Source organism: Leptidea sinapis, chromosome 7, assembly GCF_905404315.1.
Source record: "Leptidea sinapis chromosome 7, ilLepSina1.1, whole genome shotgun sequence".
Classification (NCBI taxonomy): Eukaryota; Metazoa; Arthropoda; class Insecta; order Lepidoptera; family Pieridae; genus Leptidea; species Leptidea sinapis.
Window position 1 is genome coordinate 9,417,588 of NC_066271.1, and position 27,237 is coordinate 9,444,824.

Here is a 27,237-nt window from a genome sequence, read left to right on the forward strand (position 1 = left end):
AACATAATTATTATACAAGCCGTGCCCGCCACTTTGTTCACGTAAATTAGGATTAATTAAAATTTTAAATGTAAGCCATGCATAAAACTATAGTTTTTATATATTTACATACATGACATACATACACACAACAGACAAAAATTAAAAAAAAATAATTTTATGGCCTTCAGTTTTCTAGAATTTTACAGTAAATACCTATTCATTTAAAAAAATACTCAATGTACAGTGTGTACATTGAGTATTTTTATATATTTAAGTAATGTATCGATTTTCAGATAAAGTTATTTTATTTTTTTTATTGTATTATTATTTATAACATTTGGGGTGGATCCGCGCTCACAACTGAATCACGAGTGGAGACTGGAGTGCAAGAGCCTATCAACCACAGAATACTTTTACTCTAACGAGTGAACGTAGTGTTTAAATTCTCTTTGCTAACGAGCTATCAACTGTCAGAGGCTATGTTTAAGTAAATGTTTGGTCAGTTTGTTTTGCTCCGTTAGCGCATGTGAGTGTCATTGGTTGTAGTACACATTTAACGATGTGATTGTTTTCGTATTATTGATTAATAATTTCGAGAATGACTGACGAAAAGCAACCACTTCTTATTGGACCTAGTATTATTATTGAAAATAATACAGAAAATCAAACTGTAGAGTTAGTGACAAGTCCGTCTGGCCTAAGTAAAGATGGAAAATCTAAGAATAGTCAATACAATCCGGCTTCAGAACGATACTTAGAACATCCTACATCTAACATCGATACTCTAATTCACCTTTTGAAAGGAAATATTGGAACAGGCATACTGGCTATGCCAGATGCGTTTAAAAATGCTGGGCTTTTTTTAGGTATGGGTTTTATAATATTAACGCTTAAATTATCTGATTTTTTTTTATGAAATTATTATATTCTAATAATATACTGTCTTATTAAATATAGGAGTCATTGGCACATTATTTATGGGAGCTATTTGCACCCATTGCATGCACATATTAGTTCTGTGTTCTAACGAACTTTGTGTGAGAAACCAAAAACCGGCAATGGGTTTCGCCGAGGTTGTAGAAGACGCATTTTCAGTGGGCCCGGTTATATTTAGAAAATACGCTAAAAGTATCAGGTGAGACAACTTATTATAAATAATTTATATACTTATAACTTATATTTAAAACTAGTAGAAATAATCTTGTTTCAATTAAATATTTTGTGTTAAGGTAATATCGGCTACATTACATAAACTTGTTAGTGTGCGCTATTTTTGTTTGAATTAAATTTAATTAATACTGTATTATAAAAAAAAAACTTTAACACTTTCAGCACATTGTAATATAAATCCATACCTATACCTATTCTTTGCTATTGAACAATTTCCATGACAAAACCCATGAACTAAATATCTATTATTCCATAATATGTTTGATCTAGATATTCTCGCAAGGTTATAATATTGTAAACAAGTGCAAATAATCAGGGATGTATAGGTAATTAATCCATTAAAGGCTGATATTAAAACTCAAACATGATTGCTAATGAAATTAACTAAAATATTTGAATACATATTCTGAACAGATAACCAAATATTATAATTTGCACTAGTTATGACAGCTAGAGATAATATCACCATTATAAATGTTTACAGTGAGGCAACAAGGACACTAATGCTGTATCTTATCTGAGCTTTTAAATCCTAATGTGTGAATAGTTAATATTCTTACAGGAATGTTGTGAATGTATTTCTTGTGATAACTCAACTGGGATTCTGCTGTGTTTACTTCCTGTTTGTGGCAACTAATCTTCAAGATACCATGCAATTTTTCCGAATACACATGGGTGTTCACAGTTACTTGGCCTTACTATTTCCGCCAATGGTGGCGTTGGGAATGCTGAAAAACTTAAAATACTTGACGCCGGTTTCTCTTATTGCTGCTATTATGACTGCTTGGGGCTTAATGGTCACCTTTTATTATATATTACAAGACTTACCTCACACCAGTACTGTGAAAGCATTCGCGACTTGGCATCAGTTACCTCTATATTTTGGAACTGCTATTTATGCTTTTGAGGGTATTGGAATGGTGAGTTTAGATTTCAATTACTTTTTATTATTATTTTGTATTTATGAAAGAGTATTTTTTCCTGTCCTATTTCGTTATGAGGCCCTAAGTGGCCGATCTTTGCTTCGTGTAAAAGTTCGGAAACACCTGCCAAGAACATTACACTCCATGATAATAAAGGAAAGGTGTTACCATGTGGAGGACATTAATGTATTTACAGTGTGTTACTGTTTTTGATAATATTTACTTGTACATATTTTATTAAATGCAACTTATGTTAGATTTAATGCAAATATATATGCCATAGAATTTCAAACATATATACCATGTTAGCAAAGAGATGCACCAAAAATACTCAAACGCGAGTTTGTCGAAAAAAAAAGAAGGAAGTAAATTAAATTTGTTACAAACATTTATGAACTGTGCGGGACTTGAACCCGCGACCTCTCAGGTTCCATAGCGCTCTTCCACCTGAGCCCACCGTTCGATTGTCGTATGGTTCGTAAATCTTGGTATGTCTTGTTCAACTCTCTGGTTGTGGCTTCATCTTCAGGATCTACTTTACAGTTGATAACCTGCTCAACCCCAATAATTGCATAATAGGAAATTCAGATATCGCTTTTTCAAATCTAAACAATTTATTATTTTTAAAGTGATATCACTGACTTCTAGGAGTAATTAAATTAAAATTTAAATCAAAATTTATAAACTATGCAGCACTCGAACCAACCATTCGAGTGACGCATGGTTCGTAAATCTTGATAGGCTGTGGAACTGCACTATATCACTTTAAAAATAAAAAATAAATAAGATGGAAGTAATAAATCAGTGCTGAAACACGGTTTCATTTGTCCCTTTGTGTCCAGCTAACTACAATTTTTTGCTGACATCGTCAAACTTGCACTTACCTGCATTATTCTCATGAAATACCTAAAGATCGAGATTTTTTTTTATGAAAATAAGGGACGAGACGAGCAGGACGTACAGCTGATGGAAATGGATACGCCCTGCCCATTACAATGCAGTGCCGCTCAGGATTGTTGAAAAACCCCAAAATTTCTGAGTGGCAATACAACTACGCTTGTCACCTTGAGACATAAGATGTTAGGTCTCATTTGCACAGTAATTTCATTAGCTACGGCGCCCTTCAGACCGAAACACAGTAATGCTAACACATTACTGCTTCACGGCAGAAAAAGGCGCCGTTGTGGTACCCATAATCTAGCCGGCATCCTGTGCAAAGGAGCCTCCCACTGGTACTTTTATTTTAAAAGACATACCGATGGTTAATATATTGTTTATAAAGTTCACAGAAAAATATTTATTCTACGGATTATCGTATTACCCCTATCTTAATTGCCAATTATTATGAATTAAGCTACTCTGTTTATTAACAAAAAATCTTACTAATTAGTTAAATAAGGTAATTATTGGCAGATACTTCGCATAACCACTGAACGTCTGCGTAAATAATAATAATAATAACTATTATTTCCCAAACATACCCAATATACTGTCTAAATACAGAAGTGAGATTAAAATAAAATAAAAGTATAACTTCTAAGAATGTGTGTGTGTGTGTGTGTGTATGTGTGTGTGTGTGTGAGAGAGAGAGAGAGAGTGTGTGAGTGTGTGTGTTTAGTTATGTTATTATGTTTTGTTTATATTTATTAAGATGTTTTATTGTGTAAATATCTGGGTACATAAAATAATATCTACTTATATAATATTGTAGGGACACAAAAAGTACAGTTTCCGTAACTGTACCTTACAGATATTTAACAAAAGGTCCATGGTGTGTTTGCGAGAAATTTAACTTCTCTTTGTGATCATAATACATCTTACTCACTATACATACAATAATAAATCTAAACAATTTATGTTTTTAAAAGTGATAACCATCATTTCTAAGATTAATACACAAATAAAATTTAAGGGACTCGAACCCACGACCTCTTTATATATAAAAATAAATATAAATTGTCAAAAAAATTACCCTTATCATTTAGGGCTACGAAAAATAGACGTTGGCCGATTCTCAGACCTACCCGTAATTCACACAAAGCTTCATATAAATCGTTTTAGCCGTTCCGGAGGAGTTTGGTAACAAACACCGCGACACGAGAATTTTATATACTTACTAGCTGAGCCAGCAAACGGTGTATTGCCGATATTAAAATCGCGATATCAAAGTAACTGTTGATCGTAGATGGGTGGAAATTTGAAGTTGTATGTATTTTTTAATGCTGACTCATAATCAAACAAATTTAAAAAAAAAATCGAGTGGTCCACCCTTAACATTTAATGGGATGAAAAATAGATGTTGTCCGATTCTCAGACCTACCCAATATGCACTCGAAATTTCATGAGAATCGGTAAAGCCGTTTCGGAGGAGTTCAATGTTTAACACCATGACACGAGAATTTTATATATTAGACTAGATATTAGACGATAGTAACACAACTGTTGAAAACCATTGTTTTGAAGTTGATGAAATCGACTTGTTCTATACGTCTTTTAAATATAGCTAGTTGGAATTCAAACTGTATGATATATGATAGATTCCCGAAAACTTATCCCGCACGCACCCTTCGGCACTGAAACTTTATTCTTAATCTCTGCTCTTTGTATAAAACCGCCCAACATTAGGCTACTAATATTAAATTTAAATTAACATTGAGAACCAGTTGATTGTAATAAAATAATCTAACTATAATTACCTGTAGATTTTTTTCCGGATATCGGATCGATGAGGACCTTTTAGATGTGATTTACAATGGTGTTTTGAACGATCTTACAAATTTTCAACTGGGTGCAAATTTTTGTAAATATCCTGTTGATATTATGACAATTTTCAGGTATTACCACTGGAAAATAATATGAAAACACCTCAGGATTTCGGAGGTTGGACTGGCGTTCTGAACACAGGCATGGTGATAGTGGCCGCACTGTACACGGCCATCGGATTCTTTGGATACCTCAAGTATGGCGACCACGTCCTGGGGAGCATCACGTTAAATTTGCCGAACGACGCGTAAGTCTAACGGTATTTTGCTGTGGGGTCATGCTGCTAACATTGATATAGTGTTTGCTCTGCAAAAGAGAGCTGTTCGTGCTATATATCAGATTGGTTATAGACAGTCTCTCAAAGAAAAATTTAAAGAAATAAGTATTATGATTGTTCAATGTGAGTAAATTTATGAAAATTTAGTATACGTTCACAAAAATCGTCACCTTTTTACGCTTAATAGTGATTTTCATTATTATAACACTAGAAATAAGGGATCGCTTATAACTTATTCGAGTAGGCTTCATAAGATATAATTATGTAAAATTAAATCATTCTGTTATATAAAATATCTATTCGATCGTGAGAAATGCTGTTTGTAGATGCTCCTGGCGGAACGGGAAATACTTTTCTTAGCAAATTGATTTTGGCAAATCCCGATCGACTTAGACCGAGCGATATAGAGAGCCCTGTTTTGTAATATTTCTAGAATCAGTTATAGAGTTAAGGTTTTAAATTGTTGTAGTCTTATGATATGGGATGAAAGCACAATGGCCAATCCTATAGCGGTTGAAGCAGTAGACAGAATATTATCTGACATTAAGCAAATTGACTAACATAGAGGTTGTGTTACTGTACTTTATTGCATGATTTTCTTCAGATTCTGCCTGTAGATGTGCAGATGAAGTAGGAGCATGTATAAAGAGTTCTAGACTACGATATGACAATACCAATGCGAGCGAGTCGGAGTCAACGAAAATGCACAGGAGTTTTTATTTTATTTTCATTGGGTGGCTAACAGCCGTCAATACAAATACATATATCTACATATTTATATATGGGCCAATTAAAAGCCTCCACAAATAGGTATTAAATAGTATTTTTTTTACGTTTTTACAAATGCTTAAACTAATGAACTACTAATTAATTACTATGTACTAACTAGGTAACTTACACATTTTTGCAATTTAAATTGACTTAAAGTATACACATATTATGTTGTCATTATATTAGTTTTTTGATTTGACTCAAGATTGGTAACAGTATTTGAAGGCGAAAACCTATATTGCACAGTTGCGAGACCTTATATCATCTGTGTATGGAAACGCAACCCAATTAGCCAGTAACGCCTGGTTATGCAGAAGACTGGCGTTGGTAATTACAAAGATAATACTATGCATGAATATAATGAAGAATAATAGTACATCATAAGGTATTTCGCAAAAGTTTGGCTCAGTGAAAACGTCGAAAAAAATAGAATTTAGAACTAAACCTCTATTTTGAGCAATTCAAGCACACTAACACAAAACGTCAGACAAATCGCTAGGGTAAGACGTAGCTCGTGTCACGCACATTTATTGGCCCCTTTTTTATCGGTTGGCTAACTTATCTAAGAGTAATAGTAATCTTATTTATTCTTTTACCTCCATTTGTTGTTTTTAGTATACTAGTCTGACGTTCGATATCTATTTACGATTTGGTTCGGTATGTTCGAAATTGACGTAAAAAGGGTTATAACTGCAGGTATAGAGGCTTCTGTTATTGGAATAATAATATTATGTGATTCACAAAACCGCGATCACGTCGTACTGCACCCATTAATTAGCTTGAAAAATGCCCTTGATCTTGCCAGGATCTGCGGCTTTTTCATCACAATAGTTGTACCGAACCGGATCTAATAAAAAATATGTAGTTAGGTAGGCTTTACGAATACTAAGTTTAGTTCTCAGATCATTAATGGAATAAAGTTGGGTTAGTTATTTTATAAACAAGACTAGCAAGTTTGTCACCAATTCTAATAAATATTTGTTTTTTTTTTCTACTTGTGCGAAATAATTCAATAAATCGTCATAACCATTCCTTAACTACTTAAGTATAGGTTCGACGATATTTAGAGTTCAGTATTCCTTAGGTCTATAAAGAAATCCTTAAGCGAATAGTCGCTTAAGGATTTCTTTATAGATGAGTGAACATTTTTAATGCTTAACTAAGTAGCGATTTAAGTATTCCATAAACGACTATGAGTTGATAATTATATAACTTGTAACTGGTCACTTAAGTTTTTGTTAATCTGTCACTTAAGTTATACTTCTTTAGGCGCGTTATAAAAAAATGATGAGAGTGAAATTTAAAGATGCGCACGCATCACTGTAACACAAAAGTAACGGGGTGAAGTTGGTTCCTAAAATTTTCTAAAGTATGCGACATTCGTTACATTTTTTTTTTGGATTCTTCGTCCATTATTAGGATAGGCAAAGGGTTCAAGCTCGTACAGCCGTATTCGTTATTTAATAATTAATTGTCAAAGCCATCGTTGCAAGATTTTTGCAATATTGTTCTTTCTCCAAACGTAGAATAAAACAAGGAATAAATAATTTTAAGGATTTTTGCTTTGTTAGGCCAAAGATGTATAACTTCTTACGTACAAACTTACTTATGTACACACTCACTTTTATATTTATGTGTTACTAGCTGACCCAGCTAACGTTCTTTTGCAATATAAATTATTTTTAGAGTTAGACCGTTCTTGGACATTGCAACATTAGTATATCTTTCTAAAATAAAAGATTCTTTCTAAAATAAACCTTGCATAAGTTACTCCTTATTACATCAGCTACCTGCCAATTAAAGGCTCGTCAAAATCGCTCCAGCCATTTCAGAGATTATCCGGAACAAACAGATAGACCGACAAAAATTGTAAAAAATGTTATTTTGGTGTATATACCGTTTATATATTGATATACATGTACAAAAAAACGGTTATTTTTAATTAATATTACAAACATACACTCCAATTTTATTTATATGTAGTATAGATTATTTATGAAACTCATACCAGATAATGCGTTTGATTGATTTAACAGATTAGAACAAATAAAATTTGAAAAACAAAATTTTATGAACGATGCGGGATTCGAACCCACGACCTTCGGCGTTCCGTGCCGCTGCTCTAACCAACTGAGCTAACCGTTCGAGTACCGCCTCGTTATAAAATTCTGTTTGCTTTGTTCCTTGTTTGTATTAATCCTAGAAGTGAGGGTTATCACTTTAAAAAAATAACATTTTGTTTAGTTTTGCAAGAGCGACATCTCAAGTCAATTTACTAATATGCAAATATTGGGGTTGAGCAGGTTATCAACTGTAAAGTAGATCCTGTAGATGAAGCCACAACCTGAGAGTTGAACAAAGCAAACAGAATTTTATAACGAGGCTGTACTCGAATGGTTAGCTCAGTTGGTTAGAGCACCGGCACGGAACGCCGGAGGTCGTGGGTTCGAATCGCGCATCGTTCATAAAATTTTGTTTTTTAAATTTTATTTGTGTATTAATCCTAGAAGTGAGGTAATCACTTTAAAAAACATAAAATATTGTTGACAGATTAGCGCAAAGTGTCAGGGCGGTAATGGCCGTGGCCATATTCCTGTCATATGGCCTCCAGTTCTACGTGCCGATGAACATTGTGTGGCCGTTTATCAAGTCGAAGCTGTCCAATGAAAAGGCATTACAGTATGGAGAGGCCGTTACGCGGTTTGTCCTCATTTCTTTTACATGTAAGTTTATATTATTATTTATTTATCTGTTAATCCTAGAATTGGGGGTTATTAGTTAAAAAAAAAAACATAACGAATTGTTTAGATTTCCAAGGGCGACATCGCAAGTCAATTTCCTAATATGCAAATATTGAGCAGGTTATCAACTGTAAAGTAGATCCTGTAGATGAAGCCACAACCTGAGAGTTGAACAAAGCATACAAGATTTTATGACGATACGTCACTCGAACGGTTAGCTCAGTTGGTTAGAGCACCGGCATGGAACGCCGGAGGTCGTTTGTTCGAGTCCCGCATCGTTCATAAAATATTGTTTTTCAAATTTTATTTGTGTATACATTATTGTTTGTGTTGTAAACAATAAATAGGTTTTATAATATTCAGAGGCGTGCATTGGTTTTCTATCAAGGTAGGCTGTAGGCGGTAGATCTAACTAGTCTTAGTTGAGCCTGGAGATGGCTTTGACAACAGACATAAACTGATGATGCCTACTACTCGGCTAAGTCGAGTTAGTAAGTCTTTTGTGGGCCGATGTATATGCTTTTACAACAAGATCCCAGAAAATGTTCAAAACAAAAGTATAACGTTATTCAAAAGAATTGTTGAAAAACGTTTGTGTGGTAAAGGGTACTATAACATAAATGACTTTCTTAATGATACCACAGATTGGGAATGGAGCGACCGCCCTCAGGCTATTAAATAATAAGTTTAATTGTACAATGTTACTTTAATTGTAAAACATATTTTTGATGAAAAAAAAGCCCGCTGAGTTTGTTGCGCCCATTCTTCTCAGGCCTGAGGCATTCATTTTGGAATGGGTGGTAGTTTTTTTGACTTTCAATAAGTGATTTCACATCCTATTTTGAATAAAAATATTTGAATTTGAATTGCTTACCGTAGGTATTTAGGAAAATTTATGAGTTGGGGTTCAATAGAATTTTGGGTATAAAATAACTGAACCAAATTAAACTAAATTAACTTTAACACTATATTTATTTAGGTACATAGCGAGGTAGGCACTGCCTAATTGGCTATATTATGATATGCACGCCCCTGGACTGGTATTAATATTTATTAACTTCAAATAAATTTACAGATGTGAGTATACTTTGCTTAGATAATTTATACGTCTAGATTGAGTCTCTTGCTGGCAACCGATGAAAACAGGCCAGGAATATTAGTTAAGTGTGCGTGACAAGCTACGTCTTACACTCGCGATTTGTATGACACTTTGTGTTAGTGTGCGTGCATTGCTCGAAATAGAAGCTAGTTTTAAATTTAATATTTTATGACGTTTACACAGCTGTTATAGTCTATCAAGATGTAAAAATGATCTTCGGTCGAAGGGATTGCCTTCTCCTTAAAAAACTTTCCGTAAAAATTATATTTTACTCTGTATTTCACTAAACCAAAATTTAAAAATAGATAATCATCAGCGCTTCTTCTTTTTCATGATAGGGCTTAAAAATAACGTCATGATTGATATAATTATTATGTGCGGTCGCCAGCGGTGGATTTACACTAGGGGCAGTTGGGGCAAGTGCCCAGGGCGGCGAATTTTTAGGGCGGCAAAATTTTGAAAGCGAAAAATTTTTTTTTCTTAAAGTCTTTACAAGATTGCTCAACGTTTGGATTGCGAAGATTTAATCGACCTATTAGCAATTCAAAAAGTTAGATGTGTTTGCCTGTGAAAAAATTTATGTAATATAATTATGAGTCACCCTTAGTGCAAAATTTATAATTGTTAGAAAAAAACAAATATTTATTCATGTTTTTAGAATATATAACATATAATAAAGTTTCTGCAATAAGTTATTCTTGTCTTGAAAAATAAAATATATAAACAATAAGTTAAAGTAAAATTCCAGTATTGAGGCGGATTTTTTTTCGGTGCCCAGGGGCGGCATTAAGTTTAAATCCGGCCCTGGCGGTCGCGCTACCTACTATCAATTGAGCCCCATCCCATACGTGTTACGGCGACGGCACATTGTAAAATAAACCATAGGCCTAGCTCTATACAGGCGTACTAAGCACATATTTTTTTTTTTATGACAGTAAGGGACAAGACGAGCAGGACGTTCAGCTGATGGTAATTGATACGCCCTGTCCATTACAATGCAAACCCAAAAATTCTGAACGGCACTACAGTTTGCGCTCGTCACCTTAGCCATGAATTGTCAAGTTTCACTTGCCCAGTAATTTTGAACAGCTACGGCGCCCTTCCGACAGTAATGCTTACACATTACTGCTTAATACGAAACTATAAATAGTTAATTTATTGACAGAAAATAATAAAAATGATAATTGTTTTACCAATATAGCGACGCTATTTCATCAAGGAAGAAAAGCTCGGAGAATAATAAAGTATTGATTGTATGAGCTGATGATGTCACTGAAAGTCGGTGTCGAGGGGGGGGGGGGATATCCCCTGAGTTGACGTCATATGGTGAACAGAAGTAGAATCACCCCACGATTTTATTTAAGTGTTACTGATGACAGCATATTGCACGATCAAACCGCTTTATAATATTCAAATATGTAATTAATTAGTGGTTCCCCAGGCTAACATACACTAGCCACACAACAGAAACAATAATATAATATATAATAATATTGACACACTTTTACACAAATTATCTTGCCCCAAGTTAAGCATATATAGCCTGTGTTATGGGTTACAAGACAATGATATATTTAATACAATATACTTACTTAAACATACAACCATACATTTAAACATCCATGACTCGGAAACAAACGTCCATATTCATCATATAAATGCTTGCACCTACCGGGATTCGAACCCGGGAGCTCTAGCTTAGTAGGTAGAATCGCTAACCACTCGGCTATACAGGTCGTCAATACAATAGAAAGGAGGAAGCCTGTATCAAGCGTATCTCACTCCCCGTGTAGGTATCGAAATCATAAGTACGTGTGGCGGCCTCTACACAGTAGGCCAGCCAGTAGGGACTCACGAGCGAGCAGTGACGCACGCGTGAGATTAGTTGTCACCTACTTAACAGATCTGACCGATATTAAAAAAATGGTGAACCATAAATAAAGCAAAGCATAGTAAAGGTCATTGCGATCCAAATTATAATTTTAAGCGTCCTTAAGACGCTGAAAGAATCTAATTTATAGTGATTACTATTATAATGAAATTACCATTCATGATAGTTACCTATTTATTTACTATATACTAAGTAGGTTCGACTATGTTGTGTTCCAACGTATAACATTACTATGTGCAACTAATGTAGGTTTGACAACGAAACAATATTGATTTTAAATAACAATTACATATCTATTTATATTATTGAAAAAACTTAGCTATTTTTATAAGATGACCTTATACTAGGTAGCTACAGTTTTAGGTAAAGAGGTCAACCCTAATGTTGTCAGAAGAGGTAAGGGTCACGCGATAGAAAGAGAGGCAACTTCTAGGTGAATGAAAATTTAGGTTAGTAGCGCTGTGCGATCTGAATTACAACTTATTGTATGTTCCCAAGAGTCCCTATTACTTTAATTGATTTTGCGGAGTGTGACTTCCGTACTTGTACTAAAATTTATATACTTTGCCTGTATTCCCGTGCGCTCGTTGCCACTGTCTTCAAGTACACGTAAAAGAGACAACAAGACACGTGATCGTGAATTTAACGTTCGTGATTTGAGATTAGTGATGTGAATTAATTAATTAAGCATATTCACTACTATCGCCAATCTTTGCGTTATATTGTCATTAGGTATGTTATCTTTAATTTTAAGGAATTTTCTTTTTTAAATGACTTCGAAAAGGATGAGGTTCTCAATTCGATTTGTATTGTTTGATGTGGAATGTTTGCCATTTGGTCCCACAGAAATTTGGCATAGTTTGGCCCAGTAGTTTTCATTTTATGAATACTTTTGTTTACGTGGATGATGTTGTTATAGTTTGTGTACTGCTTTTTTGGGAGTTTTCATTTAGCTTGATTGTATAATATTATTAAGCCGTTTGCCGATAATTGGGTCTTAGTCTTGGTCTGTCATTTATAGCAAACAAAGTTACGATATTTTAGTGTCCACACAAGAATATTAAATAAGGGCCTTAACCCTATCAATAGGTACAAATACAAGTGATAGTATTTTATTAATATGCAAGGTATAAGATTGGCATAAGAGGTGTATTAAATTAAAACTCTATTAAGTTATTTTATACTTTTATATTCTATACTTTTAAGTTTTTGAAGTCGGTTTTTAGAATGAACTCCATTCCGCATTGATTTAAAGTCGATGAGCTTAAATGACGGATTTGTTGGATTTATATTGAAGTTCCCACAGTATTTCGTTTCACGTGAAAACAAACATTAGAAAGAACTTAAGTCCGCATTGTTTCAAGGTCGGTGACCTTAAAACTATTTAATTTTGATTGTCATGGGAATGATCAGTAAAATTCCTTCCACGTGAAACAAATGAAGAGATAGAATTTCATTCCCCAGAGATTCAAGGTCGATGACTTTAAAAAGCTTAATGTGTTGTATTCTTATGAGAAGTTATAATATAATTACCTTTCACGTGGAAACAAACTTAAGAAAATAATCCGCAGTGATTCTAGGTCTATTCTTTAAAAAGACCTGCAAAGCCCCTATGGGTAGCGCTGCCAACTTTTATTAGAAGAAATATAGTATATCTGGTATCAAAGCAGGTAAATAAATATTACGGACTTCCAAAAAAGAGTATATGTATTTATATTTTTAATTTTTAAAAAGGATACAACAAATTTTACAATGACATTTTTTTATGAAAATAAGAGACAAGACGAGCAGGACGTTCAGCTGATTAATACGCCCTGCTCATTACAATGCAGTGCCGCTCAGGATTATCGAAAATCCCCAAAAATTCTGAGATTCATAAGATGTTAAGTCTCATTTGCCCAGTAATTTCACTAGCTACGGTGCCCTTCAAACCAAACACAGTAATGCTTACACATTACTGCTTAACCCAAGAAATAGGCGCCGTTGTGGTACCCATAATCTAGCTGGCCTCCGACCACATTGACATAATCCGATTAGTGCCTATGTGGCTTGGAGAACTGGGGATACCAACATATTAACAGTAAATAGTACGTAATGTGAACACTGTATAAAAAAGAGTATTTTAGCATACTTTGTTAGTATTATAGATGATACAGTACGCCTATATGATATAGAGTACAATACTCTACTTACACTACGGTTGGCAGCCCTGCTTATACTGCTTATACTATACCTCTAGTGCTGCAATCTAGTGTGTGCGACCCAAAAGCTGTAATTAGAAATAAAATGGCAGCGAATAATAATATTGTTATTTTCATACCAATTATCAACAAGTGAGACCCAATAATTAAAAATATATTATTCACTTCGATATCAACGGAATAATATAATAATTATAAATAACTTCTCATAAAATAGCTTTGATCTTCATGACCTCACACGAGGGATTATCGCTGTGTGATTTAATATCCACACACACACACATATATATATCATATTATGTAAAACTATTCGTTTCCTGCTACGAAAGGTACTTATGCAATAAAATGTGCCAAGAATATATTTTAACAAATACCTTGAATGTAACTTTACTGACGGACACGTAAACCGCATCAAAGCATAACACGACTTTCATATTATAAATATTTTAACCAACCATGGAAGGGCCTCATACAAATTTTTAGGTTTTTCAAGAATCCTGAGCGGCACTGCATTGTAATGAATAGGGCGTATCAATTACCATCAGCTGAACGTCCTGTTCGTCTCGTCCCTTATTGTCATAAAGAAATAAATAAAAAACGAATATAATGAACACTAATAAGATTGGCGCATTCGTTCACTTTTAAACAGTGTAGTGTCATATCCTTTATTGTATTTTTTTATGAAAATTAGGGACGAGACGAGCAGGACGCTGATACGCCCTGCCCATTATAATGCAGTGCAGCTCAGGATTCTTGAAAAACTTCAAAAATTCTGAGCGGCACTACAATTGCGCTTGTCACCTTGAGACATAAGATGTTAAGTCTCATTTGCCCAGTAATTTCACTAGCAACGGCGCCCATCAGACCGAAACACAATAATGTTTACACATTACTGTTTCACGGAAGAATTACTCGCCGTTGTGGTACCCATAATCTAGCCGGGATCTCTTGCAAAGGAGCCACTTGTAAAACTGTAAGTTTGTTGTCTGGAATCGACCGTAATTTAGACTATTAAACGAACCCAAATTGGTTTAATTGATAAATTTGGTTTTAACGATTGAAAAAGTTTAAGTTAATAAAGTTTTTCGGATTATTACCTATACTTGTACAAAATAATGAGTGCCTATTACATAGGTTTAGTTTTGAAACTAGATTTTTCCAGCTTTTATGTAGCTTCCACGTGCTCCCGACAAAAAGACTTTTGAAATCACGGACGACGAATGAATGAAGTTGGAAGGTTTCTTTACTCTTAAGTGATATGTAGCGCTTAAAATTTTAACTGTACTTATTTAAAAAAATATATTATATATTCGTTATACTTGATGCTTACGTTTCTGAATATTTCTGAAGGACAGAAAATGAATAACATTTTTGTCACGTCTTTTATTTTCTCAAAATTGATTCCTTTAGAATTATTTTTGATGTCATTTCTAATAAACTAGATACTACTACCGCTTCGGAAACAAATGGCCCTCTGAGAGAGAAGAAGCGGCGCAAGAAATTCTCCCAGAATCCTTTTTTTGCTCTCTTTTCAATGACATATTATACAATATTGTACTGTCATTGCTAGTGCTGTAAAATAATCATAATCTAGTCCCAGGCTGACGATCACTGAGATATTCAGCTGTGGAGTAGTAGGATTTACGAAAGAGCCATTTTTTAACAAAACAATTAAATGTATTTATAGACAATGCCTGATCAGTGACTGGGACTTTATTATAAAAGTGTATACATTTACCCTTAAAGCTATTATGTACCTTATCATTTTGGTTATATACTCTAAGTATTGTGCGTACTAGTTAAATGCAGTACATAATTGATAGCACATTATTATCATTATTATATCAAGGTCAATGTGTTGCTTTTATTTCTCACAACGCTATTATAATTATTTACATATTAGCATCAACTTTGTTTAGAGCAAAAACTACCTGTATCCGTTCCTTTCAAGTACATAACCAAAGTAAAGTAAAAATGTGATATAAAAAAACAAACTTAATCTGTTTTTCTGACTCGTGACCCGCACCGAAGTCACCTTGAAAAGTTGCAAGTGATAAGTCGTGTTTAATTTTGCAGTTTATAAAATTTGTAGTAACAAAATTATTTAGTTCGTTAAATATATCGAAATCATCAAATTTTTGTTCTAGCCACGTGTCCTGCCCATTGCAATTTCATTTTTAACGCATGTTCAAGGACATCTGTAAGGTTAGTTTTTGCCTGATGGTATTACTTCAGTAATACCATCTTCATATCATTTGTTTATTAGTGGCCAATGCAATGATATTGTGCAATAAAGAAGAGGTAGATAATATATAATATTAATTATTGATTGGGCCAATGTCCTTTCATACGTAATTTTATTGCACTGTAATGATGTCAGTTCGTTATGTAAACAAAATGCGGCTGACATTGGATTATTGAATATATCTCTTAGCACCAGTTACTTAATACATCTGTTAGATCTTGACATACTCTATATTTTGTTCCTCTTCAGCTGGTTATGATTGCCGCCATTCTTTTTTTTTATGAAAGTAAAGGACGAGACGAGCAGGACGTTCAGCTGATAGTAATTGATGCGCCCTGCCCATTTCAATGCAGTGCCGCTGAGGATTCTTGAAAAACCCAAAAATTCGGAGCGGCATTACAATTGCGCTCATCTCCTTGAGACATAAGATGTCAAGTCTCATTTGCCCAGTAATTTCACTAGCTACGGCGCCCTTCAGACCGAAACACAGTAGTGCTTACACACATTATTGCTTCATGGTAGAAATAGGCGCCGTTGTGGTACCTATAATCTAGCTGGCATCCGATGCAAAGGAGCCTCCCAGTTGTTTCTCTTATTCTCTACCAGAACTAAAATCAATTATATTAATTTTGAGACACCTGTTATAGCAATTAAATAGTATGTTTTGATAAAAGTGAGTTAGAAAATAAAATATTGAACAAAAATCAGTATTTGTAGCCAAATAAGTTTTCAATCATCAAAGAAATTTTTGTAGGAAGATTTGTACTAACTTCCTTTACGAAAATATTTTTCATGATACTATTACAATTAAAAGAACGTAATTCACGTTTACATGGAATAAAATCACATAAGCAACAATATGCCTTATGTGAGGAAGCTCATTGTCGCTTAGAGGGTAATGGAGAGGGTTATGCTCTGAGTTTCCCTGCAAGATCGAATCAGAAATGAGGAGATCCGTAGGAGAACCAAAGTCATTGAAATAGCCCAGATGGTTGCGAAATTGAAGTGGCAGTAGGCAGGGCACATAGCTCGACGGATAGATTGCCGTTGGGGACAGTAAAGTCCTCGAATGGCTACCACGTACCGGAAGACGTAGTGCTGGCAGAAGATAGGCCGACGATCTGGTCAAGATCGCCGGAGTAGGTTGAATAAGGGCAGCGCAGCACCGATCGTCATAGCGATCTTAAGGGGTGGCCTTTGTCCAGCAGTGGACGTCTTCCCGCTGTAATAGATGGAAATTGGAAGCAACATTGACTAGCTGACATATTTTTGCTAACAATTTACCTCAAGTTATTTCACATATCTTCTGCCTTAATTTTTTTGTGATCACCGTATCAGAGTAGAGTAATATTAAGTTGTTTACACAGAGTAAGATCAGTTCATCGAACGACTAAATCGCCGAGCGATAGCCTACTAGGACAATTATGCATGAAGCGACCGCGATTGATCGTTACGAAACATGGTTCTGTGTAATGATCTTTATAAGTCGTGACGCAATGGAATATTACTAGGGTGGCATTTATTACGCCTTCTTCAATTTCATTATCCGCCCTTATTATTTAACGAATGGGTCATTAGGTATCTTCTTTTACTAAATAGGTAGTACTTTCAGTCTCTGGGGATCCTCAAAACTACATTCTGGTGTTAATATAGTTGAAAAAAATAAAAATAAAAACAGGCTTTTATTGAAAAAACGGACTAAACAATTGAAATTTATTTTGATATTTAAAATTAACATCAATTTCTGCCATAAAGACGATTGATGAAAATTATATAAGTATAAAAATTAACAACTTAAAAATTAATTTATTGTCATCGGTCCTTGTGTTTACTAAATTCGCACATTAGTACATACAGTCGCTGGGTTTCCTCAAAACTTCATTCAGGTGTTATTTTTTTTTTAAATATAGTTGAAAATAAATAGAAGTTAAAAAAAACACGCTTTTCATAGAAAACCGAACTAACAAATGGAAATTTATTTTGTAATTTAAAATTAACATTAATTCCTGCTTTATAGAGGATTGATAAAAATTATATTATAAATTAACAAAAGTCTTATTTTGAAAATTGAAAAATGAAATAATTTTATCGTGTAATGTATGGTCATCGACAAATCTACGAAGTTTGAACTAAATCTGGCCGTTTGAAGTAGGTCAAAATCGCGCCCAAATGAGTCGGTTACTAACATATATACATACATTTATTGAAGTAGGCGTTACTTTGCAGAAATCCATAATTATCTAAATGATTTGAGTTTTCTTTAGTGTTAATAGAGGCATCCTCAGTGCGTGTTGTCTCGCCAAAATCTGGCACGAGACTCTAATTATACAATGAACACTAAAGAAAACTCAAATCATTTGGATAAATATACATACAGATGAAGCTAATAAAAAGCGTGTAATGTTATTAGACTTCTCCGCCCGATAGCTACTACAATCAAAGTTTTGTAAATTGTTTTCCTTTAACTACCGGGTGTTCTAATAAAGAACGGAATTCACAAAGGTTATCAAACGGAAACATGACAGACAAACAACAGATTTGAACCGGGAAGCAATGTGGCACAAATTTTAGCGAATCATACACACACTACGCAGATACGGTAATATTTTATCTGCGTATAAAAACTTAATTATCTTAAAGCATCACACACTAAACAGATACGGTAATATACGAGGTGATACATCCACCAAAGAGGATGTAAATACTACGGAATAAGAGGTGGGACTGCCTAAGTAAAAATTTAAATTTAGTTTAGTATGAAACGTGCAGTGATTTGACATAAGTTTATTTATGTTTTATTTATTTAATGAACAATTCAGCAATAACAAATTTGGCATACAAAAGAAGAACACATTGCAAATGGATTTCATTGCCATAGTAATGCCAATGATGACTACCAAGTTAAATGGTTTACTGTTAATCATAGCTCTATTTGATCCAACGATACATTGAGTCTCCGACTAGTGTGGCGATTCAATGACAATCACAATGTAGTCATATATATAAGCTTGTAAAATATATAAACTTATTGTAATTGAATGACAATGCATATGTAAAAGATCGATTTAAATAAATTATTCTTTTTCTTAATCCCAAATAAAAATAAGTAAATTATGTAAGTTTTACTAATGGGAGGACCTTACCTTTGCACAGGATGCCGCCTAGATTATGGGTACCACAACGGCGCCTATTTCTATCGTGAAGCAGTAATGTGTAAGCATTACTGTGTGTCGGTCTGAAGGGCGCCGTAGCTAGTGAAATTACTGGGCAAATGAGACTTAACATTTTATGTCTGGAAGGTAACGAGCGCAATCGGCACTGCATTGTAATGGGCAGGGCGTATTTACCATCAGCTGAACGCCCTGCTCGTCTCGTCTCTTAATTTAAGTAAAAAAAAAGTAATGGTGGCATGGGAATATCCACAATAACACCTATTATTGACAGTATCTGATGTGTGACTAGTAAACATCTAATGACCCCGATTGAATTGGGAATTTTACCGCGCGATAACACAGCACGGGTGGAAAGAGCCGCGGTCGAGTGCGGCCCACTTGCAATTACTGTGATGGACGATCGACGGCTGTGTTATCACTGTGAAGTAGACGTACACAGCTGGTACTGGCAGTGAATCATGAATAACATCGGTATAACATATGTAACAATTTCTGATTACAATTATTCAATACAGTAATATTTATAAGCCGTTTTATAACAAAAAATATATAAGGTACCTATGCCTACTGCGTGAATCAGAAAGGGTAAATCAAAAAAAGAAGAAAAGCCCCTACAAAAAAATATTTCACATAATTTACCTCACAGCCTATTATATATTATGTATATGTTATCTGATATTATGTCACATCTACGTTATTCATATGTTTTAGGTCAAAGAGAGTTCAGAAAAACAGCTGATAAAGGTTGCGGGATGCATAGTCTTTGCGAAAACTTAGCACTTCAAAAATTGTTTTAAATTATAATGCAAATTCATATTTTCTGACTTCACATAGTCTATAGAAAAAACTGAGCTATTTTTTTTAAAGATGACCTTATAGGTAGGTACAGTTTTAGGTAAAGAAGTCAACCCTAATGTCGTCAGTCTGTTTGATCTGAATTACACCTTATTGTCGACCGCAAGAGACCTTATTTCTTTAACCGATTTTGCGGAGTGAGACTTCCGTACTTGTCCTATTACTTGATATAAGTAACTGATACCCTTCGTCCGCGTACGCCACAAGCGTACACACATGACTGTTGCATGTAGAGCTTACAAAAATAGTTGTTTCTTAAAGCAAATTTATATTAAATGAAGATCTTATCGCAATAATTTTTTTTAGGTAAGAGCCAAGTGTCTAAGGAATAAGAGTAATAAAACGTAGAAGGCTTAATTTTTCGAAAATGACAACAATATCGATATTATAATTGTCCATTGACATAGAAAAATCGCTTACCTCGGTAGAAATTAGATACATTTGTATAAAAAAATAAAATCGATTATTATAGGGAATTAAATTTATGATATAGGTATTTGATATTTCGGATGATTGCCAAACTGAAGTGGCAGTGGGCAGAGTGCCCGAATGGCTAGGCGCCCCACTAAATGGACCGGTGATCTGGCCAAGATCGCTGGAACTACGTTGGGCAGCGATTCACTCGATTGTATGAAACGTGCAGCCTTTGATAGATTGGCAGATGACTGATGCTATAATCTTGTAAAAAACGGAGATAGCCGAAATCCACTACGTTTGAGGCAACTGCTCACTTTCAAACTATGCCGGATTATACTTCGTCGCCATTACTACTATTTCAAACTTATGTCAATTGACTGCACGTTTCATACTAATCTAAATTTCATATCCTCTTATTACGTAGTATTTACATCCTCTTTGGTAGGCATCTGTGGGGGGGGGGAGTCCAGCCAAACATCTTTCAGCTACCCAGTAATTTCTCTAGGTAACATAGGTATTGGTATAAATTCCCTGCGATAGTTTCTAAAAATAATTATTTTTGTATTTTATTTCAGTCATAGCAGCAGCACTGATACCAAACTTGAGTAGCATCATTTCTCTGGTGGGTGCGTTCAGCAGTTCAGCCCTGGCGCTGGTATTCCCCCCCGTCATCGAGATCGTAACCTTCTGGCCGGACCGCTTCGGTAAATACGACTGGATAATGTGGAAGGACTGCCTCATAATAGTCTTCGGCATCACCGGCTTTCTTTTTGGAACCTACGCGAGCCTCGAAAATATCCTATATCATTCTTAGTTCTATTATAGCGCAAATTTTAGCCGAACTATACCAAAGACAACCATGACAATAATATTTTAAATTTGTTTGGTATGTTTATATATTTATTTTAGAATGTAGGCGAATGTAAGTGTTTGAAGTATTATCAAATACATATTATATTAGATTTCTTGTTTAATATACATACAAATGACTAGTATCTAAATATTATAATCTAAATCTGCCTAAATGCTGCATTTTTTGTACCTGAGTATAGGCAGTAGCTTGTTTTAAACCATAATTTTAATAAAAGCTTAACATTTGTGTGCTCTATATAATAGTAGTTAATTAGTTAATACTAAAAGCCAAATACAAAAGTAAATATAATTGTAATGTTAATAAAATTATCTTGATAAGCCCTTCGACAGCACAGCACGTACCTAAAACAAAAAAAAAATCCACGACAAAAGTTACGAAGCAATTTAATAATGTTACACATATAAATCCAACTTAATAACTGCTTAAAACAATTATATAAAAAAAAACTAGCTGATCCGAAAGACGTTGTTCTGAACATAATAAATAAAATTCTGTTTTTTATTAATGTGTCAATAATATTTAATTGCATCAATAATTATTTCGTAAAATATGCTCCCTGTTGTTATTATGACATTGTTTCACAGCAGAACTATTAAACCGTGCGTCAATAAATTCTCTCATAGAAAATATGTCCATAAAAAATCAATATTAGAAATAAATATAAATAGGGGTCCCAAATCTCCTAAAAACTCTCCTACCTCTTATGTGGGACTAAACTGCACTTCATGAGGTATTCTCCATTAAAATCCGTTCATTAGTTTAGGAGTTTACTGGAAACAAACATGACAGGAAACTGGATTTAAATATATTAAAACATAATAAATAACTTACGGGTAATTTATTTTTAAATGTTTTTTTGGCGTTCTTTTATTGGAACTTTTTTTATCACTAGCACCTAATTTATTTTCTTAAAATCATTGAAATCAAATTCCTTATTAAATCATATTGTGTGCACACTATTATGGTGTACTTGCGTTTATTCATGAAAGCTTCGATCTGGACCTTTTGTTGGATAATTTGAAGTTTTCTCCTCTGTGTGAGCGAGATGGAAATACACTAGCATTTTTCGGGGAGCTACGGGGGTCATTGACCGAAATTCTTTCTGTTGCAACGCTTTTCTACAATTGTATCATTAAAATACCCAGTGAAGGTATGTTTATATTTTTTGGTCGATAAATTATAATTATTGCATTAACGTATAGATACATAATGTTATACTGATAGTTTTAAATTGTTGAGTTTTACGAGAATTTCGAAATTTTCGAAGCATAGGAACAATAAAGAAACAATTTTTTGAAAGACACAGATAAACTGTACTCAATTATGTATACTTATGTTTATTAGTTTAATTTAGCTTTAAGTTAATTGTTAAAACCAGATTCCGGATAAATGCTATTAAATATTTATTTGTGGTTAATTTATTGAGATATTTTTATAATATTTTGTAATATCGTTACTCTTTGTACACAGCGTCATGTGATTGTGATACTTAATATTGTGATAATAGTTTATCAAATAATTTTAATTTTATGATTTAAATCCACTATAATGAAAGAGATTGTATGTACAAAATAAATATTATTTTATCATGACATGAAATGGAATTCTTTTTGCAATATTAAATCTAGGATACAATGAGTGGGCAAGTATGAAGCACTTTGCTCTCACAACTGCAATATTTCACACAAAAAATAACATATAAAAATACTTTACGCACACAAGCCCGATCTCAAATATTTATATAAACTCCGATTTTCATGTCTCATGTCAAAATGTGAATGATTATTTCAAAAGACTTAAACTATTGGAAAAACTTACTTATCTGTCATATACATTTTGCTGCTAACCGACGCTTAATATAAAGTTCTTATACAACATCAATAAACTGTCTTGGACCAATTTATCACTGGATATAAAACCCAAGAACTAAGAAGGTTAAATGGATAATGGAATCATTACCGAACAATTTTTGCGGCAGTCTCAAAGAGTGTAAATACAACGTAATAGGAGGCAGGACTGCCTGAGTAAAAATTTAAATTTAGTTTAGTTATTAACGTGCAGTGATTTGACATGCCTCTGAAATAGTAGTCATTACAGTAACGCGATTGGCCACGAAGTATAATACGCCTAAGTTTGGATTTCTACTAGATTAGATCTCCATGTTTTACTAGATTATAGCCGTCATCTATCAATCTATCAATGACTGCATGTTTCATACAATTAAGTGAATCGCCTTTTTCTTTCTTTCTAAGAAAAAAGCTCGTTTCATACTAAACTAAATTTCAATTTTAACTTGGCAGTCCCGCTTCTTGTAATAAGAGGCTAGAATCTACAACCTCTTTGTTATGCACGTATAGGGAGCTACAACTGTCAAATTATGACAAGAGCTTACATTCTATTCTTCCTACAGTTGTATCTGTGGAAAATACGGGCAAATTTGCCTGTTTTTGTGATAATGTTACAATCGGCGTGTCTCATGATTGACAGGTACTATTACATATTCTTTGGTAATAGTAACAGAGCCATACTGCTTACTCAGGCTTTTAGGCTCATTAAGTAGCTAAGGGGGTAAAAGCGAACACGGCCTTCGTCGGGCGTCCAGTGGTTAATTCGTCCAAGTAAACTGCATAGAATGTAGGTACCTAATATTACAAACTATCTACCTATTATATTTATTTTTTATTTAAACAAATATTTTTATTGTTGTACTGTACTGTATGCATAACCTAATGACAGCTTAATATTTTTTGTGTCGCCTTGAAAGCTTCAAATAAGTACTTGTAGTATAATATCATGCCTAAGATTAAATAATATTGTGTTACCGTCAAGATTTGTAGTTAATAAAATGTTTAAACATTTGATGTTAAAATTGATGTTAAAATGATTAAACACTGTTAAATCTGTATTATGAAATAAATATTCATTATTCTTGTCGATATTTTGTTTAATTTATAGACTAGAAATTTCTAGACTAAACACAAAACGATTTTGTGATCATTTTTCTAATCCAAGATGGCCGCCGCTCAAAAGTATGATAATTAGATTATGGGTATCGTATACTAGGTTCTCGATTGTGCAGAGAATGATTTTGTGATCAGTTTTCAAATCGAAGATGGCCGCCGCACAAAAATATGATTTTAGCAATATGGATATCATGTCCGAGGTTCTCGATCTACCTATTATATTTATTTTTTATTTAAACAAATATTTTTATTGTTGTACTGTACTGTATGCATAACCTAATGACAGCTTAATATTTTTTGTGTCGCCTTGAAAGCTTCAAATAAGTACTTGTAGTATAATATCATGCCTAAGATTAAATAATATTGTGTTACCGTCAAGATTTGTAGTTAATAAAATGTTTAAACATTTGATGTTAAAATTGATGTTAAAATGATTAAACACTGTTAAATCTGTATTATGAAATAAATATTCATTATTCTTGTCGATATTTTGTTTAATTTATAGACTAGAAATTTCTAGACTAAACACAAAACGATTTTGTGATCATTTTTCTAATCCAAGATGGCCGCCGCTCAAAAGTATGATAATTAGATTATGGGTATCGTATACTAGGTTCTCGATTGTGCAGAGAATGATTTTGTGATCAGTTTTCAAATCGAAGATGGCCGCCGCACAAAAATATGATTTTAGCAATATGGATATCATGTCCGAGGTTCTCGAGGGTGCAGTGAAATATTCTGTGATCATTTTTGAAATCCAAGCGGGCTGCCGCAATCAATTACGTTTTCAGCAATATGGATATCGTGTCCGAGATTCTCGAGGGTGCAGAAAACAATTTTGGGATAATTTTTAAAGCCGAGATGGCCGCCGCTCGATAGAATGATGACTAGATTATGGGTATCGTATCCGAGGTTCTCGAGGGTGCAGAGAACGATTTTGTGATCAGTTTTGAAATCCAAGATGGCCGCCGCTCAAAAGTATGATAACTACATTATGGGTATCGTATTCGAGGTTCTCGAGGGTGCTGAAAACGATTTTGTGATCATTTTTCAAATCCAAGATGGCCGCCGCTCAAAAGTATGATAATTAGATTATGGGTATCGTATACTAGGTTCTCGATTGTGCAGAGAATGATTTTGTGATCAGTTTTCAAATCGAAGATGGCCGCCGCACAAAAATATGATTTTAGCAATATGGATATCATGTCCGAGGTTCTCGAGGGTGCAGTGAAATATTCTGTGATCATTTTTGAAATCCAAGCGGGCTGCCGCAATCAATTACGTTTTCAGCAATATGGATATCGTGTCCGAGATTCTCGAGGGTGCAGAAAACAATTTTGGGATAATTTTTAAAGCCGAGATGGCCGCCGCTCAAAATTATGATAACTACATTATGGGTATTTTATTTGAAGATCTCGAGGGTGCAGAGAACGATTTTGTGATCATTTTTCAAATCGAAGATGGCCGCCGCTCAAAAGTATGATACCTACATTCTGGGTATCGTATCCGAGGTTCTCGATGGTGCTGAGAACGATTTTGTGATCATTTTTCTAATCCAAGATGGCCGCCGCACAAAATTATGATTTCAACAATATGGATATCGTATCCGAGGTTCTCGAGTGTGCAGAGAACGATTTGGTGATCATTTTTCAAATCCAAGATGGCCGCCTCACAAAATTATGATGTTAGCATTATGGATATCGTGTCCGAGGTTCTCGAGGGTGCAGAGAACAATTCTGTGATCATTTTTAAATCCGAGATGGCCGCCGCTCAAAATAATGTTAACTACATTATTGGAATCGTATCAGAGGTTCTCGAGGGTGCAGAGAACGATTTTGTGATCATTTTTTAAATCCAAGTTGGCCGCCGCTCAAAAGTATGATAACTACATTATGGGTATCGTATCCGAGGTTCTCGAGGGTGCTGAGAACGATTTTGTGATCATTTTTCAAATCCAAGAGGGCCGCCGTGCAAGATTATGATAAAAAAAGTATGGGTATCGTATCCAAGGTTCTCGAGAGTGCAGAGAACGATTTTGTGATCATTTTTCAAATCCAAGATGGCCGCCGCGCACATTATGGGTATCGTATGCGAGGTTCTCGAGGGTGCTGAGAACGATTTTGTGATCATTTTTCAAATCCAAGAGGGCCGCCGTACAAGATAATGATCACAAAAGTATGGGTATCGTATCCGAGGTTCTCGAGAGTGCACAGAACGATTTTGTGATCATTTTTCAAATCCATGATGGCCGCCGCAAACAATTATAATTTTAGCAATATGAATATCGTGCCCGAGGTTCTCGAGGGTGCAGAAAACAATTTTGGGATCATTCTTAAATCCGAGATGGCCGCCGCTCAAAAGTATGATAACTAGATTATGGGTGCAGAGAACGATTTTGTGATCAGTTTTCAAATCCAAGATGGCCGCCGCACAAAATTATAATTTTAGCAATATGGATATCGTATTCGAGGTTCTCGAGGGTGTTGAAAACGATTTTGTGATCATTTTTCTAATCCGAGATGGCCGCCGCTCAAAAGTATGATAATTAGATTATGGGTATCGTATACTAGGTTCTCGATTGTGCAGAGAATGATTTTGTGATCAGTTTTCAAATCCAAGATGGCCGCCGCACAAAAATATGATTTTAGCAATATGGATATCATGTCCGAGGTTCTCGAGGGTGCAGTGAAATATTCTGTGATCATTTTTGAAATCCAATTGGGCTGCCGCAATCAATTACGTTTTCAGCAATATGGATATCGTGTCCGAGATTCTCGAGGGTGCAGAAAACAATTTTGGGATAATTTTTAAAGCCGAGATGGCCGCCGCTCAAAATTATGATAACTACATTATGGGTATCGTATCCGAGGTTCTCGATGGTGCTGAGAACGA

General features: G+C 34.4%; 1 protein-coding gene across 1 annotated transcript; it reads left to right on the forward strand.

Moving 5' to 3' along the window:
* The first annotated feature begins 504 nt into the window (after positions 1-504).
* LOC126965457 (proton-coupled amino acid transporter-like protein pathetic) lies at positions 505-24,227 on the forward strand. The gene is made up of 6 exons (XM_050809086.1): positions 505-848; positions 940-1,117; positions 1,715-2,072; positions 4,910-5,085; positions 8,437-8,609; positions 21,084-24,227. The coding sequence occupies exons 1-6, from the start codon at positions 581-583 to the stop codon at positions 21,320-21,322; spliced, it is 1,392 nt and encodes a 463-aa protein (XP_050665043.1). The 5' UTR covers positions 505-580; the 3' UTR covers positions 21,323-24,227.
* The last annotated feature ends 3,010 nt before the right edge of the window (positions 24,228-27,237 follow it).

Excerpts from the sequence above, each read along its gene's own strand:
- LOC126965457 (XM_050809086.1), top strand. The coding sequence starts at position 581 with ATGACTGACGAAAAGCAACCACTTCTTATTGGACCTAGTATTATTATT. Across the intron at positions 5,086-8,436 it reads TTAAATTTGCCGAACGACGC|ATTAGCGCAAAGTGTCAGGG; the intron begins GTAAGTCTAACG and ends TATTGTTGACAG. Across the intron at positions 8,610-21,083 it reads TGTCCTCATTTCTTTTACAT|TCATAGCAGCAGCACTGATA; the intron begins GTAAGTTTATAT and ends ATTTTATTTCAG.